At 43.9% G+C, this 18,958-nt stretch overlaps 4 protein-coding genes and 4 non-coding genes across 20 annotated transcripts in view; 7 read left to right on the top strand and 1 right to left on the bottom strand.

Annotated features, from left to right (window-relative positions):
• stau2 (staufen double-stranded RNA binding protein 2) overlaps positions 1-12,304 on the top strand; it is a 40,670-nt gene extending 28,366 nt beyond the window's left edge. For 2 of the 12 annotated variants that reach the window (XM_085938767.1, XM_085938768.1), the window contains exon 14: positions 5,076-5,315. In XM_085938767.1, the coding sequence (XP_085794893.1) occupies positions 5,076-5,192 (117 nt within the window). In that variant the 3' untranslated portion in view covers positions 5,193-5,315. Of the gene's footprint in view, positions 1-2,524; positions 2,582-3,054; positions 3,333-5,075; positions 5,331-6,828; positions 6,959-7,127; positions 7,795-7,949 lie in introns of those variants that run through there. The other 10 variants (XR_015069142.1, XR_015069140.1, XR_015069138.1 and 7 more) reach the window with 10 other exon arrangements.
• rdh10a (retinol dehydrogenase 10a) lies at positions 6,340-12,584 on the bottom strand. Of its 2 annotated transcripts, none has more exons than XM_085938781.1 (6): positions 11,975-12,584; positions 11,229-11,455; positions 7,634-7,732; positions 7,086-7,235; positions 6,617-6,744; positions 6,340-6,545 (listed from the first exon to the last, which is right to left on the bottom strand). In XM_085938781.1, the coding sequence occupies exons 1-6, from the start codon at positions 12,546-12,548 to the stop codon at positions 6,422-6,424; spliced, it is 1,302 nt and encodes a 433-aa protein (XP_085794907.1). In that variant the 5' UTR covers positions 12,549-12,584; the 3' UTR covers positions 6,340-6,421. The 2 variants fall into 2 exon arrangements, with proteins under 2 accessions (XP_085794907.1, XP_085794905.1); XM_085938779.1 differs by having other exon boundaries at positions 6,617-6,748; positions 7,090-7,235; positions 11,975-12,580.
• A 1,526-nt stretch (positions 12,585-14,110) lies between these two features.
• On the top strand, positions 14,111-16,431 carry rpl7 (ribosomal protein L7). The gene is made up of 7 exons (XM_085938783.1): positions 14,111-14,180; positions 14,623-14,722; positions 14,977-15,143; positions 15,360-15,497; positions 15,627-15,736; positions 15,962-16,173; positions 16,385-16,431. Exons 1-6 carry the CDS (start codon positions 14,167-14,169, stop codon positions 16,168-16,170), a joined length of 738 nt encoding a protein of 245 aa, XP_085794909.1. The 5' UTR covers positions 14,111-14,166; the 3' UTR covers positions 16,171-16,173; positions 16,385-16,431.
• On the top strand, positions 14,806-14,894 carry LOC147041679 (small nucleolar SNORD12/SNORD106). The gene has a single exon (XR_015069217.1). It is a non-coding gene; the product is annotated as a small nucleolar SNORD12/SNORD106 (small nucleolar RNA).
• Positions 15,193-15,284, top strand: LOC147041680 (small nucleolar SNORD12/SNORD106). The gene has a single exon (XR_015069219.1). It is a non-coding gene; the product is annotated as a small nucleolar SNORD12/SNORD106 (small nucleolar RNA).
• On the top strand, positions 15,795-15,885 carry LOC147041681 (small nucleolar SNORD12/SNORD106). The gene has a single exon (XR_015069218.1). It is a non-coding gene; the product is annotated as a small nucleolar SNORD12/SNORD106 (small nucleolar RNA).
• LOC147041682 (small nucleolar SNORD12/SNORD106) lies at positions 16,223-16,313 on the top strand. The gene has a single exon (XR_015069215.1). It is a non-coding gene; the product is annotated as a small nucleolar SNORD12/SNORD106 (small nucleolar RNA).
• Positions 16,432-16,586: 155 nt separating the features above from the next.
• On the top strand, positions 16,587-18,285 carry c19h8orf89 (chromosome 19 C8orf89 homolog). The gene is made up of 5 exons (XM_085938784.1): positions 16,587-16,940; positions 17,265-17,397; positions 17,492-17,599; positions 17,710-17,765; positions 17,859-18,285. The coding sequence occupies exons 1-5, from the start codon at positions 16,742-16,744 to the stop codon at positions 17,999-18,001; spliced, it is 639 nt and encodes a 212-aa protein (XP_085794910.1). The 5' UTR covers positions 16,587-16,741; the 3' UTR covers positions 18,002-18,285.
• The last annotated feature ends 673 nt before the right edge of the window (positions 18,286-18,958 follow it).

Here is an 18,958-nt window from a genome sequence, read left to right on the forward strand (position 1 = left end):
ACTTTTTCTGTGATCCCCGTCCAGGCTGTAAACGCGGGCCGAGGCAAAGCGAAGGAATTTGGACGAAATAAAAACCAAGGGTTGGGGGGGGGGAGCTCAAGACAAAAGAAAAAAATAATAAAGAAATCACCAACGTGAGATGAAAGCTCGACCACCGCTAGTTTCTTTGGGCGGGAAGAACATTGTCACGTTTTTTGTTTTTTTTTGGGAAACGGCACAATATAATCCCGCTTTAGATATCCGACAAAAGACGACACTCATTTTCTCCGGCTTCTCCCTGTTTGAAATCCACTCTACTCATTGTTTAGTCTAGCCGACATCCCTTAGATCATTCTCGTCAGAATGCTTTTCATGTCGAAGAGTCTCGCCACTTTATTGCAAGGCTCACTTAATCGTCGTCTGTAACATGTCTGGGAATAATAGAAGATGGATTTTTTTGAAACGGATTGACGAAAGTTTCTTTTATGTCATCACTGTCTAGCGTTAATAATGCTTATTCATCAATTGGTAGCTGAAGCTTACTTCCTTTTTTCCCCCACTCATTGACTTTACACTTGAATGCACCTGCATTTTGCTTTTTCCATATTGTCGCATACACACAACTGAATCCAGCATTACAAACAATGTTCTCATTTATTTTCAAAGTGGGGGGTTTAAAAAAAAAAAAAAAAAATCACAATTTTTAACAAGAAACTTTGCCTCTGCGGGCCACATAAAATGATGTGACGGGCCAGATCTGTCCCCCCGGGCCTTAGGTTTGACACCAGTGGTCTTATATCATAAGAAAAATTTCCAGCAGGTATGTGTTTTTCTTGCCATCTCCCCAGCCAGCCTAACTTGGCCTTTCCTCTCTAACTATCCTTCACGAGAACCCGGCAGTCCCGCAGTGAGATTCTGACACAGGAGTCCGATTTGTCTGGGTCAATGCGATCTAACAATCCATTAGATCCATCAGGGCCGATGCATGGTACTCCTGGGAGAACGGGCTTTTTGTTTGGCTAAGCCGTTGATGGAATCAAAGCCTCTGTTGGGGAAGCCATTAACAGAGCAGCAGGCCCAGAAAAATGAGCCGCTCTTGTCACTCGCCATCAGAAAGTCGGCTACGGTTGCAGATCGTCCTCAGACGGCGGCGGCGGCGGTCCGTTTCGACTGCTGCTCGTCCAAGCCTTTGAACTACGAGAAGCTCCATAGATGGATGAATGAGACAATGTGTGAGGTGGGCACGAGGGTGTTATCTGAAATCGGGACTTTTTTTTGGGGGGGGGGGGTGTTGTGATGATAAAAACGTACATTTCATTTTGATTTGGATGAAGAATTAAGAATAATTATTTCAAAATTGTCCTCCATTGCTTGGAGACTGCCTGCCTGTCTTGGCCCTTATGCCTGCCTGTCGTATATCAGCAGCTCTGCCACCGTCAGGCCTCTGATTTATGGTTGTTTATCTCCACACACACACCCTACACACACACATCCCAAAACAGATGGGCCACAGTTATTTACCTAAGGAAGAAAAAAAAAAAAAGCCCCAAACCTGATTGAATAAATACAACAAACAAGGAGTTAATTTTAATGCCAATGATTTCTTCACTTGCTACATCTTCCTGTTCATATCCAAGCATCTTAAAAAAATAAATAAAAAAAAACTGATTCGAAAGACAAAATGCTCTATAGTGATTTACATTGATTAGATTTTCACGAGAATCCCAAATAAATCCCAAAAGTCCAATTTCTCAAAGCTGTCTTGCTATGTTGTTGCAGATTTTCTTTCGTCAGTTTGATGGATAAAATCCAGATTCTGACCTTTGCTTCCTTCACTCATAAATTGTAATTCCTGCCTGAGCTTTCTCATAATCTGAAGTCAAACACTTTTTTTTTTCTTTTTTTGGCGGCTTTCTTACTCAAGCTTCACCGACGCTGTTCTCCTCCCTCGTCTGTTATCTCATTTCTGATCCACCGAGTATAAATAATTCAAGATGTGTCATTATGACTGCTACTTTTGATTGACGCAAATATCCCACCTGATCGAAAACGTGTCGAAAGAACCTTGAAATGGTTTTCTGGTTCCATACAAAGAGGGACAAATGTTCAATATCCTCCGCCGTGCCTGGACAACATCAGATGGGCCCGTTTCTACAAGTGGCCTTCAATTATCTGTTCCACCTCAATAACTGGTCCATAAGTCAAGTCTTGGATCCCAAAACTTTAAAGGACTCTCGATTGGCCGCCCTTGTTTATTTAGCTGCGACATTTGGGCATCCAGATCAGTCAGTGACTTGGCAGCAAGTGGAAATGTTAAGGCGGTAACGCTAGACAAACAAAAGAGGACAGAGGAGCCAAAGACAACACGGAGGGAAGGGGAAAGTGTCCTGCTGGCCTGGCATTGTCTTTCCCAGAGTTAAGTGTTATTTGAAAAGCAGCTGAAGGGTGACACTCACTCTCCTCTCCTCACCTCCCCTCCCACTCAATGGCGCTCTCTTCCTCCCTGCGCATTCACTCCACCATCTGTTCTTCCCTCTCTTCTCAGGCTGCTCTAAGTGCCTTGAAACAGCTGTCGGAGCAGGGACTGGACCCGGTGGACAAGGTACCGAGCATCACCGTCCCGGCTCCCGTTAGATTGAGGTGTCCCGCTAACGCCGCATCCGAGCGGACAGGCTTTCTCCGCGTAACTTCCCCGGTTTCCAAAAAACCCTCCGCCCGCCATGAGCTCGTTAGGAAAGGAAAGAGGATGAGGAAATCCCTGTCCCATCATTTCTGGAATACTTTCCTAGTAGGTGTGCACTGAGGAGGGGGGAAAAAAAAAAAGAATATTCGGGCCGGGCTGTATTCTTGCAGCTCCCGTTGAAAAGCAGAAGAACGTGAGGAAAGACAACTTTGTAGAAGAAGAATTCAAAATGATCATCAGCAATCAAAAATTTGGGGAAATACAAACAAATTGAAGTCACTCAATATCAATTTTGAAATAAATACTGATTTTTCCTCAAGTGATATGTCCTCATCACTCCCCCCCCCTCCTCCCGCCCCCTCTTGTGACATCTTGCTTTTCATATCCATTAGAAGCTGAAGGACTCGCTAGGGTAACACAAGGAACAGGTCAGAGAAATTCTCCAGCCGACCCCAGACAGCAACGCAATTTGCTTTTGTGTCCGCAGAGCACCGAAACCTGCGGGAGGGACGACGGACATTAAACAGACTAACTCAGGCACCACCACTCAGGTCTGCACGGATTCAAAGGCTGTCGTCCAGGAGCTGACCCCCCCCCCCCTCCCTCCCTCCCTCTCTTTTTTTTCTCTCTTGGGAACACAGCCCAATACCCCCCCCCCCCCCCGCCTGAGCCCGCAATGTAACTAATCCGCCCCTCCCACACACACCCGAGCTTTTCCTTTCCCTTTCCCCCCACGATGGCCACTGTATCCTGCATAACCTGTCAACATGCAATAGGGTGGATGTGCACCATGAAGCAAGCGACTAAACCCCCCCCCCCATTACCCGAGTCTATGTGAAGACAACACTATCTCCACACATTAGTGACCCGTTGCGTCTCGGTTTCGCATAATAAGAAGAATCAAAGCGATATGCATGGTCCTGTATTAATTGAAGGGATGTCCAACGTTCCCAACGGATTCATATTTGTCGGTATGGTTAACACAAATATGTACATCATGGCATTAAACGACAAAAAAAAGAAACATTTTAGACGAGCGAAAACCTGTAGCTTCTTTGTTTCGGGGCTTTCTGTTTCTTTTATTCTGTTCTTAATCTAACAATGCTTGAGTACTGTATTTAAAATTAACCAATGCCAGTGCTGTGAAAGTTCTAGTCGTTGTCTTCATATATAGTCAGTCACCTAGCTTACCTTGTATGCTGACGTACAAAAAAAAAACAAAAAAAAAGTTCATCTATCTATATGAACGTGTATGAATTGCAAGAGTATCATATTCTGAAAGTGAACATAACTTAATTTTTTTTCATGCGGACAAAAGTGGCGAGACGCGAAGGTCGGACTGTCCGTCTGTCCCGTTTGAACTTGTCCCGCCCACTTGCCCGTCCGCCAGCCAGCCCGCCCGCCCGCCACCGTTTCGTCGATCACATCTACGCCCATTGTGTGTGTCTCGTTGACCCGTCGCAACATCGACTGAGTGCTTTTTATTGCCGGTGTCGGTACGAGATTGTTGAGAACGACGTGACTTCAGTGTTTGTTTTTGTTGTTGGAATGCAGTAAAAACACCTCAGTTCATGTGGACAAACATGTCCGTGTCTTCTTTTGCCTCAAAATTAAAAATTCAGTACAAGTGCAGGGGCGGATCTATTCTAATCAGATCGTGGGCCGTGGGACACCCCAAAAGTCAGGAAATTATTTGCCTCATCACCTTTAACCAAAAACTGTAATGTAGCATTTTTTTCTAAATAACTATATTACATAAAGATTTTTTTTTTTTTTTTCAAGCCCAAAATGTTCCTTTTTTTTCTATGCTGCTAACCTTCCAATCTTCCTTCCATTGATCTCCAATGATTCCATATGCACATAACCTGTGCATTCCCCTCACCTGTTTGCCGGCGTGGCACCTGCGCCGCCTTTCGCCGCTCCTTCTCGGTCGGATGGAGAAGCAAAAGGAAGGGGGAGGGTTCTTAATTCAGCCACGCTGACTAATGGACTCAGCTGGCAGCTACATCTGCTAGCCATTGAGTAGCGCCAAGGCTGTTCACACGCATTAGTGGCACATCTCTATTCCAGAAGCTTGATCATGCACTGGCAGAGCTGCTTTAGGCCATGTTTAGGTCCCAGATGAATCGCCTGGCTCAGAGGAGCCAAGATAGGAAGTGAACCTCCATGCTTAGAAGAGAAAGAAAATCAATGCGGCAGCGGAGCAATACCAATGTTGGGATCATCGATTTTTTTTTTCTCCCAACTGAATCCTTATATGCCTCTTAATTAGTGGCGGCAGGATGAAAGAATGAGAGGAATCCAATAGATGCCCACAGAAAAAAAAAACAATTCTGCCTTTAAGGATTTACACTGTACAAAATATATTGATAATATATTGACCAGTTCTCCAGTGGTTCTCTCTCCTTATTAGAATTCATTTCAAGCATCCTCCTCATCCAGTGATGTCGATCGGAGCTCAAGGTGGGTGGCACAGATGCTTTATTTGATTTTGCTTAGCTCATCTGAACCAGTGATTTTGTCAACCTGATCATTTCCTATTGTGTTTCCTAACAAAAGCCAACTCATACCCCGCCAGGCCGACACCCAATTTTGACTCAGTCGGTGTCCAACACGGGCGGGGTTAGAACACAAAGGGAATCAGAGAAGATGGAAGTTTTCTTGACGGGTGAGTCACCCCGTTCGGAGAAAGCACACCAGCCCGTCATACAATTTGTAATGTAGAAGGAAAAAAAAAAAAAACTGAAACACCACGTTGTAATAATCTAAATCACTTTATTAATTTAAGTTAGGTAGAGACACTAAACATCGGAACCACACTTTGCTTTGCTATGGAGCAGTCTTCAGAAAACGGAAAAAAAAAAAAAATAGGTCATACTGTCAAACAAAAATAAAAAAAAAAAGGCAAAAATAACAAAGAGGTAGAGAATCGAGGCTCATCGCCATGACTGAAGGAATGACGCCTACGGGAATGTCTTTTAAAACCGAGTCTTCCCCATATTGCAAATTTCCATACATGACACACAATATAGGGAGACGCTCATTTGGGTTACTTGGCTACTACCGACATTTACAACACATTTTCAACGGGACAAATTGACAGCACAGTGTTACCTTTTTTTTTCTTTAAAGGGGGTGAAGAAAAAAAAAATATTTTAATACATTTCCCACCAGCGGTCATCTAGTAACAGATACAACTACACCATGAACATATACATTCTCCATTTTGAGAGCTGATTGGACTGTTTGAACAAGGGCAGGGGGGGGGCTTCCTTTTTAAATATGTCTTAACGTGAGTTGGCAGTGTAGAGAAAGCTTAGAAAAATTACAGTGCAGGTCTACAAAAAAGAAAAGTGAAAAAAAAAGAAACGTTTGTTGTTTTTACTGTCTGTACAGTAACATACTGTATATTTTCCACAATGACACTAGATAAGGCTGGTGACTAAATAGTTAATTATTGGATACCGCTTCAAAACTAGTGACACAGTATATAGATGTCTCTTTAAAAAATAAAAAAATAAAACACACACACGCATAAAAACAACAAATAAATCCATTGTGTAGTACACAGCTTTCTTTGTCCCAGAGGAACAATATGGTAAACCTTGGCATTTGCTCAATGCAAGTGCACCAGTCTAGATTCAGTCTTTCCGCTTTGCCGCCATCCCCCCCCCCCCCCCCCCCCCCTCCCCTCAGTGGTCATTTCCTCGTGCATGATTATGCGCTCCCGTCCCTTGTTCATGTTACGGCCGGCGCCCCCTAGATCCCGTTCTTGGCCTCGTTGTTGTTCATGGCCTCCTTCCGCTGGGCCAGGAAAGGGTACATGCACTTGTCGGCACCCAGGAAGCGGTACATGCACACGATGGCCTCGAAGGGCAGGATGCTGCACGGGGCGGGACAGGCGGTTAGCGCTGACTGACTTTTGTGGGCGGTGACCGAGAGGGCGGGGCTTACCTTTTCATGAAGTTGACCATGTAGACGATGCGAGGCGTGCAGATCATGGGCTGGTCGGTGAGAATGGCGCGCATGGCCTGCTTGACGCAGAATTCGGGCTTCAAGGGAGGCAGAAAGGGTTCGATCTCCTTCCTGAGTGGAGAAGGTCAAAGGTTAACCCTCCCCTAAACCGAGATTGCTTAACATGTACAGTATGCTCTTTATTTCATTAGGAAGTTGATTCCCTGCTGAGTGAGGAAAAGAGGGGGGGGCGGAGCTTATTGAGCCAGGTGCACCAACTGGCAAGGCTCCGCTGGGAAAGTGTCACGCTCTCTCTTTCGGCAACAACGAGGAACAAAAGAGGCGAGTCTGACCGCGACTTTGAAGATCAAATGCTATTAGTCAGCCATTTTTTTTATTGGGTGAAAATCAGTGAGCGCAAACTCTTGCCAGGTGCACCAGAAAAAAAAAAAGAAAAAAAAAAGAAGACTTGCCTTATTCTGCAGCCTTTGAACATGCCCGTGTCCACCAGGTAAGGACACACCAGCGTCATGTTGATACCGTCCTTCTCCGAGGCCTTCAGTTCGTGGCTCAGCGACTCGTGGAAGCCGATGGCGCCGAATTTACTGGCGCAGTAATCCTGGAGAGGTCAAAACAAAATCTGTCAGGTTAGCACTGAGCCCACACGCACACACGCAACAATCTCAAAGTTATTTTTCTGTTTCTTAATGTCACGTTTTTAAGGTGGTTGGATGTTTTCCCCCCAAAAAAATTCAAAGTGCTCCACGGAATAAAAAAGCCCAGAGTTTTTCCGTGGAAATTGGCAGTGGCATGAATACAGAGTAAGTCGTGATGAAGATGTCTCCGTCGCTCGGGGAGCTGTCAGCTCATTCTGGAGCGCCCCCCCCCCTCCACAATTTAACGGGGGGGGTTGTCAGCGTCGTCTTGGATTTGGCGTTAAAAGCATTGTGTTTTGTTTTGGCTTTTTTCAGGATGGTGGGAACCATGAATGTGCATGTGCTGTGTTGTGATACTAACCTCCACTCCAGCTGTGCTGAACAAACCCAAGGAGCTGGCAACCGTCACAATATGGCCGTGGTTCAGCTCCAGCATCTTGGGGAGAAACGCCTTGGTGGTCTGCGGGTGAGGAGAGGAGGAAGGAGGGGGGGGGGGGGGCACAGAGGACAGCGGAAAATAAAGTAAGTTCACTTGTGCCAAAGCCCTTTGATCGGTCTTTTTTTTTTTTTTTTTCTTCACATTTCTCCATGGTTACGCACAAAGAGGCGTCTGAATTCATAAGAGGCATAAAAATGAATTGAAGAGTGGAATGTGAAAAAAAGTTTCTTTTTGGCAGGTGTGAAAAGAAAAGAGTGGGAGGTGTCAGCCCACCTCCTGTGCCCCTCCCTTCAGGTATTCACTGGATGAGCAGGTATGTAATGTGATGTGTGTGATCTTTTCCCACACAAATCTCTCATGAGCATTGTTGAGGACGGCCACTAAAGAGCTGGCGACAGCGCCAATCACAAAACGATTCATGATTAAAGTCAGCCTACCCAATTTAAACCCCATAATTCAATGAAACAATCTATTTTTAAATATTAATTAATGATCGGTACGGCTTATGCTAATTTCACTCCCTAAAAAAAAAAAATCACAAGGTTTTTAATTTATGTTCTCGCCCCCCAGTGGCCATGAGAAGAAATGCAGGCACGCAAACTAATGCACTTTTGCCGTGTGCACGTGACTGCAAGAAAAGGATTAGGTTATGGATCAACCCTTAAGGGCCTAACTTCCATCCTGGGGACCCAAGGGGGGCCAATCGGCAGGTGTGACACATCACGGGAACTGACCAATCATTCTCCCGGCAGGGTATCGGAAAAACAACCGGCGGGCCTTTTGTTGGGCGCCATGCTGCGTCATTGTAGCAGCTTTTGACTCGAAGTTTGCTGCAAAGTAAAAATCTAATCATTAGAATAGATTTATCCTAGTTTGCATGCAGAGGATCTATTCATTTGCATGCCACTATATTTCCAGTAAGTCTGGCTTCTTATAAAAAGTTAGAGTTTTATGGCAGGGGGGAGTCTTGCAGGGAAAAAAAATGTACCTTCTCTGTAAACAGAACCAGAGGGAGCGTGGTACCAGATAGCAGCACACTTGCGAAGGGGGAGGGAAGGCCTTGTTAAAGCTGCGTCAGAGCATCTGCGGGCGTCTCGGTTCATTTTTTTTTTTTTTTTTGCCAGGTAATGAAACTTGGAAGCAATAAAAAAGGAGGATTTAACCGTTTTGGATGGCTCTACGGCCAGGTAAAAGCGCTTTGGATTGGCCTCCAGACATCTGCACTTTTCCAAGAAATAAATTTGAAGCTGCTAATCGAAACGCCAAGGGGGGCGAGGGGGTTGCGTGCGAGCCAGAAACGGCGGCGGATGAGGGAGGATGTTGCGTGCAAATGAAGCATTAACTTAAGATATGTCCTGATGCGACTTGAGCCAAACTTTCTCACTCCCACTGTAAACGTTCAGAAAGCAAAGGGATGGATCGCTCTGGCAGGAGATTCCCCGACGTGAGCCAACACTGCGAACACTTTCTGTAAAATTCATCAACCCCCCCTCGCTAATTGCCGAGGATACGTTCCAGACCCGCCGCTATTGAAGTATGAAATCGGAAAAGCCGTATACTGTAGGCTCATCCCCATGTTCTAAAAACGGCCGTCCCGCCTCTCCATGGCAGCTCCCGGCATGCGGCCGTGACCCCTGCCGACCTATCGGACACAAAATGTGTGAAGGCGACCGGGGGGCTCGTGTCTTACATCAGAGCGGGCCGTAATTGGGCCTCGGCGTTCCGCTAAATTACCCGCTGACACAGGCCTACGTGGAGTGGCCCCTGCCCCGCCGCTCCACCTAATTGCGGCGAGGGAGGGGAAGCGCTGGGGGTCCTTCACAAAAGCTTCCTGCACCTGGGATGTCAGGCCGCATTAGCGCCTCGCCGATACGAATATGAACAAAATATCGGGCCAGATGGTCTCTTAATTAAGCTAACTTCTCCAACGCTACGAAGCAGGAGATCCGACCGAAGGCAGATCGCGGAATCTGATTCACTAGCTGACGCTTCCGACTCCCATTCGCCGCTTCAATGTTTCGAGTGAATGCCTTTGACCAATGTCGGCAAATTCACGAGCAGGTATCAAGTAGTCACGTCTGGTTTTACACAGGTGCCTGAGGACCCCCACCCCGCCCACCCCTCCTCGATATATAAAACCAGTCAAGTAGGACCCTTCTGCCTGGCTGCCTCCATTCTCTGGCTACAGCAGGAATGCGGTCCGCGGAACTTGGCTCCTGTCGCCTGGCATCTCGTCAAGCGGATCCGCAGACAAGAAAGCAATTGTCAGATAAAGTGGGTCAATAGCAGCTTACCATTAGCCTCTCATCTCGCCCACCCCGCGGCCCGGTGCTGCCTCCTTGGCCCTGCTCTTTTCCCGCCACAACACTTAGGGCGTACGATTTGGGGGAAAGAAAAAAAATAACCATCTCGAGACGGCGAGGAGGGCTTCTGCTCAGTCCGACGTGTGAACCGTCTCGAATAAGAACGCCAAACACAACTGACATTACCCATATTATCTGGGCAATTGAAAGCATCCTCCCTACCTACCTACACATCCCATTATTTTTGTAACGCGGTGTGACAAGTATCGAAACTAATATTTGGACCAAAAAAAAAAAAAAAAGAGTTATCATCGGCGTCCTGGCTTGACGACTTTGCTCGTAAAAGGAAATTTCCTGCATCCTAAATCAGGCTGTCTCGGCTACTCTTTGACCCAGGGGGTGCCTTTTTAGGTGATGACCAAGTTGTAAACCCGCTGTCATGATTTTGTGAGACCCCTCGCCATGCGTTTAGACATAAACGTGTCAAGCTTCCAAATCTGAAAGCACATGGAATGATTTTTTCTATTTTCATTTTCTCCAAATTGGATTGGATAACATTTGCATGCAGCACGCGGCCATACCGCGTTGACGTAGGAAAGGGATGCTGCTGTCGTCTGAGCTCCATTAAAGCCCCTTGTGTTTTTAATGAACCACATCCTCCACTCGGGTTGTCTCCATTCATTAAGACCTTCTTTCATCAGGAGCGCACACACACGCAGGCACTTTTTGTGTATTTGTACTTGAAATCCAATTGACATGTTTTGCTCACAGATTTAATGGCCTTTGGAAAACAAAAATGCATTCGAGCCCTGTGATCCAAGTTGGACAAACAGGTACGTTCCGAAGTGCCAACTACTGTGAGAGCATTTAATTGTGAATCGCTGGCATTGACGGTTGAAAAATCTTAATTGATTGTTTTTACCAAAATAAATAATTTTAGGACCATTGGAATGAATAAAATGGCATCATCTCCGACTGAAGCCGTCTGAGACAAGAACAAGTCTGTGATTTAATTTCCCTCTGGTGGCATTCTAAAAATGCACAAACAACTATTCCTTGTTTATCATACAAGTACCAAAGCAAATTCGATTCTCTAGCCCGGCCCACGTGAGGGATCAGATTAATTGTTGGCATGCATGTCAAAATGGAAATCATTGTGGGAATGTTAGTTCATGGCTATAATCATTTTTTTTTGCGTGCGTGTATCACCTCACCCAAAAGTGCGCGTGGCAGTTGACCACCATGGTGCGCTCGATCAATTCATCGGGACATTCCAGGAGATGGTGACCCGACACCACACCGGCGTTGTTGATGAGTATGTCCACCTCGCCCACTTCTCGACGCACCTTCTCAGCTGTGGAGTACACGCTCTCGCGTTTGCCCACGTCGCACGCGTACGTGTAAACCTGGGGTTGGAATGGGGGCACTTCTTCAACGCCACCTAAAGTAGTCACAGTAAAAAAAAAAAAAAGTTGCACATAAGTTTTTCTGACAGGATTGGTCGATTTAGCATTTCTTTCATTTCCAGTGCATGAACATTATTTATGCAAAACGTACTATTTTAATTGCTGGATTTTAGTATAGTCTTTTTTTTCTTTGTGGCTAGAAATACAGAAATTTAATAATTGTAAAATTTTTGTGACACATGCCATCTAGTGTGGAGGAAATGCAAAATTAGGATTTTTGGCCTTGGCACAGTTGGCATTCAACTTGAATCCGCATCCAGTTGTAGGCGTCGTATGCAATTCACAGAATAAATCATCAAAGTAGTGGAATGTCAGACGAGTTAAGATTACATAACGTGCATGCATTTCAGCGTGCAATGCACGGAAAACACGTTTTCTAGTGCAAATGCGGAGGTCACGTGATTTAACATCATTTCTGCCAAGAAGAAATCAAATCCATTATGTATCCAAAAAAAATAAAAAATACCGGCATTAAATAACACCACATCACCCACCATCTTTGGAGGTCGGCGTGTCCACTTCGTGGTAAATCTGCCGCACCATCTCTGCCGTCTCCTCGTTGCTTTGGCTGTTAATGTCCCACAGCACCAGGATGGCTCTCCGCCGGGCGAACTCCTTGGCGAAGAGCCGCCCGAGGCCACTTCCAGCCCCGGTGATAACGCACACCTGTCCGGCCACGCTCTTCTCCTTAGGTCGCACCACCCACTTCGCCCCGGCTGTTACGAAAGCCCAAAGAACCTTCAGGATGACCACGAAGAACTCCGCGATGATCATCATCATGTTTGGACAGTTAAGTAAGCAAAACCAAAAAAATAAAAAATAAACGAGGGAGCGAACGCAAGGTTGACCACTCTTTATGTAAACCGGAGACCAGAAGACGGCGACTACTTCACGGACCTTAGCGATAATAGGAAACGAGAAGTATGAGCAAGGTAAAGTGCCAAAGAAGCGGAGAGAAGCCGACAAGTTGAATTCAAAGTTACAATGGCTGTCCACTTTGAGCGCACAAGCAGCACACTTCGAGGCTTCCTGCTCGCTTTCTCTGCTTCGTCTCATCCCGAAGCGCATCTGGGCTCGCTATTTATTCGGTCCTCCCATCAACACCGGACCCAATCGGACTCAGCCTTTGAGCGCCAGTTACAATGAATCTTTGACTCAACACTAATCACATGACTTTTGGAAAAAAAATATATATATATATTGATAAGTAATGGCGTCATCATTCTTATCTATCTGTTTATCTATCTATCTACCATGGTTATTCTGTTATTATAAATCTCAGACAAGAAAATCTAGTTCACAGACTTGTTTTGTAAATATTTCTCTCTTAGTATATTATTATCGAATCCCCGTGGTGGTTGACATCCACTAATTGGTTCATTGCGTATCGCGCAGCGTGAAAATTGGATCGATCACCCCATAAGGGGAAACGGCCACATTATTCCAACTGTCTACTTTGTGTATGCACTTGCCATTAAGATAATTGTCATTATCATTTAACGAGAACTGCAGAGTGTGGCCGGGACTAGAGAAATGTGCCCGCACTACTAGATGAGTGGCGCACCTGGAGCACGTTCAAAGTCCTCCTCTTTCTACTTTTTAAATTGTGCAACGGATTGCAGCACGCACGCTTGGGCCCTATGCGTGTGGTGGGTGTGTCAAGACTCCAAAGCTTAATTTTATTCACACAGTTACTTGAAAACCAAATACTCTTTAAGTGAAGGCATGTAGTCCAATGTCACTCGCCCTGCATGTATTCTGTTTGAAGAGCACCAGTTTGTTTAAGATAAATAGCATCTTGAACAAAAATGTTTCTGGTATGTTGGCAGAGCTCTAGATGTATAAAGTGAAAACAATTCTCTTAGAATTTGACAGTCAGGGCTTCGAATTTGCATAATCTTAAAATTGTTGAAAACGCCCCCAAACGCTCTTCACTCCAGTATATGCCCGTAAAATAATACAAGAGCGCCATGTTGCGGATAATGATTGTAAAGCCGCCAGATGTGGCTTGCGTTTCTTTTTCTTTCTTTCTTTCTTTCTTTCTTTCTTTCTTTCTTTCTTTCTTTCTTTCTTTCTTTCTTTCTTTCTTTCTTTCTTTCTTTCTTTCTTTCTTTCTTTCTTTCTTTCTTTCTTTCTTTCTTTCTTTCTTAGATGTTTTATCTACCAGCTAAAAATATTAAAAGTTTTATATTTTACAGTTTTTAATTATTAATACAAACAAATACGTTTTATAGACAATGTATGTTTATAATGATGAAACCTTTTAAAAGTTCCCTCAAATTAATCGTCACAATATAACTATATGTATATAGTGTAAAACAACTGAATTATCAAGATGTTTACAAACAATAAACATTTATGTTACGTTAACATAATTTACTATAACAAATTACTATAATTATAGTGGTCTCCTTGGTGTTACAGCATTTGTTAATAAAAAGAGATGAATAAGATGAATGCATGAAATCACCGCACAGTTAAAAAAAACATTTATTCCAAATTAAGCGTGTATGTATGTTCCATTTAGAATCTAAATTTAAAATTTTTGATTGACCGTAAGGCATGCGTTACATATACGTAGAACTATTTTATTATTACTCAGGCAACTGAGAGAACAGCTTTTTGGGTCCTGAACTTTTCATACTGCACATGCGCACCAAATGATTCCTCTTTCTCGGTGGACGCCATGGCGGACCAGGAGTGAGTCTCTCTCTTAAAATCCAATCTTCAGGAATCTTGCCTTAAAATACATATCGTACCGATTTTTAATCTATAGCGGCACTGTTGAATTTGTGTACAACGTTTCCATGTTTGTATTGTTGAAGATTGATACATTATATCGCCTTTTACGAGACGTTTTACACACCGTGGCCAGACTACAATATGGCTGTCGTTGAAGTCGCACACGATATGTTGCTGAAGTGTTAGTGAGAAACGATTTAATTGGGTAGCTTTTAATAAAATTGAACGTACTGCTGGGTTTACTCGGTGATTCATAATTTAAGTCGTACTTAATCTTTTCGGTAATGTAGCCTGTTAGCATAGCGGTCTTTCCGATGCTAACTCTTTCCTGAGCACCTCCATTTTCCATATCCAATCTCATTGTAAAATGTGTTTTATTTTTTTTATTATCTCATCATAGAAAAAAAATCCCGTCTGTCCCTGAGAGCCTTTTGAAGAGGCGACAGGCTTACGCCGCCAGCAAGGCCGCTCGCATTAAGCGAATGCTTACAGAGAAAAAGGTAAATGGCTCTAATCGCACCAGATGATTCTGACACGGTTTTTGTGCACACCCAGTTCAATTCTGTGTGTGGATTAAACGGCCATGGTTGATGATGTTCACCCTTCTTTCCTCGGCTTATCGACAATGATGAAAGAAGATTCAAACTAGCCAGTTGTGTCTGAAACCACCTTCCAAATATTAATCGCTGTTCAAACTGCACCTATTTTGCTGTTTGTGCCACATAGCATGTAACAAAACCGATTGTTGTCCTAGGCCCGCAAAGCTGAAAGAAAGGTCATCTTTAAGAGGGCCGAGCAGTACCACAAGGAGTACAGGCAGATGTACAGGCGCGAGATCCGCCTTTCACGAACTGCTCGTAGAGTTGGAAACTATTATGTGCCGGCTGAGCCCAAACTGGCATTTGTCATCAGGATTCGAGGGTGAGTGAAGGTCTGAGCAGAAAGAATTGTTTTGTTTTTGCAATTGACAAGTGTGGTTAATGATGTTTGGGTCTTTCCCCGACTTATCGACAATGATGATGCAAGCCTTACATTAAGCCAAATTAGTTCTGAAACCACACAAAATGCTTTAATTCAAATGATTCCCCGCCGGTACATCTGCGGACTGAATGGATCTTTTTTATTTTTTTTTTGTAGCATCAATGGCGTGAGCCCAAAGGTCCGCAAAGTTCTGCAGTTGCTGCGTCTCCGTCAGATCTTCAACGGCGTGTTTGTTAAACTTAACAAGGCTTCCATCAACATGCTCAGGATAGCCGAACCTTACATTGCTTGGGGGTGAGTTTATTTCCACTTTTGTCTGAAACCACATTTATATTTAAAGTTTAAAAAAAATAAAAAAAAGGTCTGTCTCAAATTTAAATCGATGAAAAGGAATGAATAACTTGGCATTTTGAAACGTCACAGATACCCCAACCTGAAATCGGTGCGTGAGCTCATCTATAAACGTGGCTTCGGGAAGATCAGGAAACAGCGCATCGCCCTCACGGACAACGTTTTGGTCAAGGGGGATCTTGGTAATTCACACACTTCGACCTATGCCTCAGTTTGAATGGATTTTCACACGGTTCAGTCATGGTTGATGATGTACACCACTTCTTTCCTCGGCTTATCGACAATGATGAAAGTAAATAAAAACTTAGCCAGTTGTATCTGAAACCACCTTCGGAATGTTAATCACCGTTCAAACGACACCTTTTTGCTGTTTGTGCAATTTAACATGCTTAAATGTTCATCTGCAGGAAAATATGGCATCATCTGCGTGGAGGACCTCATCCACGAAATCTACACCGTTGGCAAGAACTTTAAGTCGGCCAACAACTTTCTGTGGCCATTTAAGCTGTCATCGCCTCGTGGTGGCATGAATAAGAAGACCACCCACTTTGTGGAGGGAGGTGACGCTGGCAACAGGGAGGACCAGATCAACCGAATGATCAGGAGGATGAACTGAATCGTAAGTTTTGTTGCAAAAGATTAATGCCCGCTTTCAACTTTTCTCATTGGATGTGGTTAATGATGCGATATTCTTTTCCCGTCTTATCGACTATGACGAAAAACAGCTAAAGATAAGCCAACTTGGTCTGAAACCACATTTACCTGTGAAGACACTAAAGGCCTTCCGTAAATGCTACTTAAACTCAAACCATTTTTGTTTTTCCTTTCAGGTTTGTACAAGACTCAATGTTCAATAAAAACAACAAAAAAAGTTTGACTACTTTGTTCGCACTGTGTTTTGAATTAGCATTACAGGCAATTCATCTTATTCCACATCAACAGAAATGAAGAAATCATTTGTAACCAAACCTTCTGCCAGCTAGAGTCAGTCTTATAAAGAGCTCTCAATATTTTGACGCTGCATGTGGAATAAAATGGTCCGCGAGCCCTTTGTATTCCATTTGTCGCATCGAAAGTGGTGGGTCGTTTAAGAACCATGTTGCCATGGTGACGGCGCCTAGTACGTTGGCTGTAGTGAGGGCGACCTAGTGTACACCCGTGAGTCACTTTCCAACAACACTGCAAACATGACGTTGCATCGCGAGGCATCGCTGCCGTCTTCGCAAACTTTTCTTGCCAATGGACGCTCAAATTGCGACCATTGTGGGCCCAGGTCTGGCGGTTGTCAGGCTCAGGCGCTCGACAGATTGATGATGGCAGCTAGTTCGAGACGATTACCGTTCACACGACCGATTCGGACATTTTCATCGGCTCAACCTTTCAATAGTAAGTGAACGACGCGGACGTAGCATCTATGCTAGACGCTAGCTAGCGGTTCATTCATAACGTAGGAATTCAGAGATGTCCAATTTGGCTAAGCTACTTTCGTATTTAGCATCTAAAATTGATTATCAATGATAATCCGACTTGTCAAAAGTGACCATTTATCATCAATTTGCCGTTTTTGAGTGGAGACTTGCAGACCAGAAGTTGCCTTGGTGTAGTTAGTTAATTTCACCTCTAGGTGGTGGTATTGTAACATTAATGAATAGCAATCTCGCGTCAGTGACGTCTGTTTGAACACTATCTAAAAATATAACCTTATTTTAGATGGCGTGCTAGAGAACACAAGTTTACTACCTCCATTGGGGCATCACCATGGACAACACCAACAGGATGAGCACCCCTTTGGCCTCTCCAAGATGCATCCAGGTGGCCATGCTTGGAGGCCCTTAACCTTGAGGTTTGCTGTTAAATCATATAATGCACTGTAAAGAACAAGAGCAGCTGTAACAAAGTTGTAACTATTTTCACCACTTCTTGATCCTTCTCTGCAGATTATCTGAGCGATACAAACCTAACGGGAACCCGGCTGCCTTTTTGCCACCTACATTAGTCCTTAGAGACTTGAGCACTTTTCCTGTGCAGACCTGCAAGTACAGCAGGTATTTGATTGTGGGAGTGGTATTCTAAAATACATTTATTAATAACACTATACATACAGTTGAGTTAGGCTATAGCGCTCATGCCTTTCCGCTCTAAATTTTCTCTGCAGGGCCAGAGTCAATTATCCAGCCTACAATCTCCTCTCTGCTAAAGACAATCTGAAAAGTGAGTAAGTAATTTTGGATTGACATACAGGAGGCCATTTTAACACCTTCTCCTCTCTCCTCTCTTCTCCTCTCTCCTCACCTTTTCATGTAGGTCATTCGTACCCTGACCCCGTGGAGGGAGCCTCCCGCTCCTTTCTCCAAAGGATATCTGAGTTGTCCTCCTTGGAGGATGAGACGGAGAGGTGTGAAAAGCTGAAGAAAATACGGATGTCTCGAAAAGCATCATCCTCTTGACAATCACTGCTTCCCCAGTCAAAGTGGAACAGAGGAGAAAGTGATTTTGAGATAATGCCAAGGATGGGTCATGGACTTCAAAGTTTGAGGGCACCCTGTTCATTTAAGTGGCTCCTCCTCTCTGCTATTTTGTCTTCACTAGTGCTAGTTTTTTGCCTGACGTGGTTAGCTGTTACATTCTGTCATTTATAAATTTTTCCTCTGGTCAGAAATCACTAGTGTAGTATTCAGACAGTATTGACTATTGTTTTTTTAAAGCATGATTAAAGTGGCACAAACTTGTATTTTGATATAATTTGACTACAATTGTTATTTGATACACCTGAAAAATGATGGTGTACCTAATAATGTGTCCATAAGTGACGTCACAAAGAAACCAGGGCGGTTGTGGCACTTTTCACTTTCATTTAAGTTTTGACCATGATTTTTCCCTAATGAAGTGGCCTGTTATTAGGTACACCAGAAAATGGCGGTGTACCTAATGGAGTGTCCGAGTGACGTCACAGATCAAACAGCCAATCAGGAGGTGGGGGTGAGGGCGGGTGTGGCATGTATGTATGTATGTATGTATGTATGTATGTATGTATGTATGTATGTATGTATGTATGTATGTATGTATGTATGTATGTATGAATGAATCAATGTATGTATGTACAAGGTATGAAACATCATTCCGTTATTCGTGGTTCCTTCATTCTGCATATTTTGCATGTGTAAGGTTCAGTGACTTTTGCAAATTGTAAATTTGGCTGTCACCACTAGAGAAGCTGTTGATTCAGTGTTTGTGAGTTGATGATCTGAAGAACAACCTTATGTCAGCTAAGGAAAGTTGAGCTTTAATGAATATAAGAATTGCTGCAGTTATTTTTTTTTCCCTAGATGATGATTTTTTTTCTTATATCTCTGCTGAGGAACGATCAAATTATAAAAATACAAATTATAACTCAAACAATAACG

The sequence above is a fragment of the Syngnathus leptorhynchus genome, chromosome 19 (genome assembly GCF_054491065.1).
Source record: "Syngnathus leptorhynchus isolate UIUO chromosome 19, UIUO_Slep, whole genome shotgun sequence".
NCBI lineage: Eukaryota > Metazoa > Chordata > Actinopteri > Syngnathiformes > Syngnathidae > Syngnathus > Syngnathus leptorhynchus.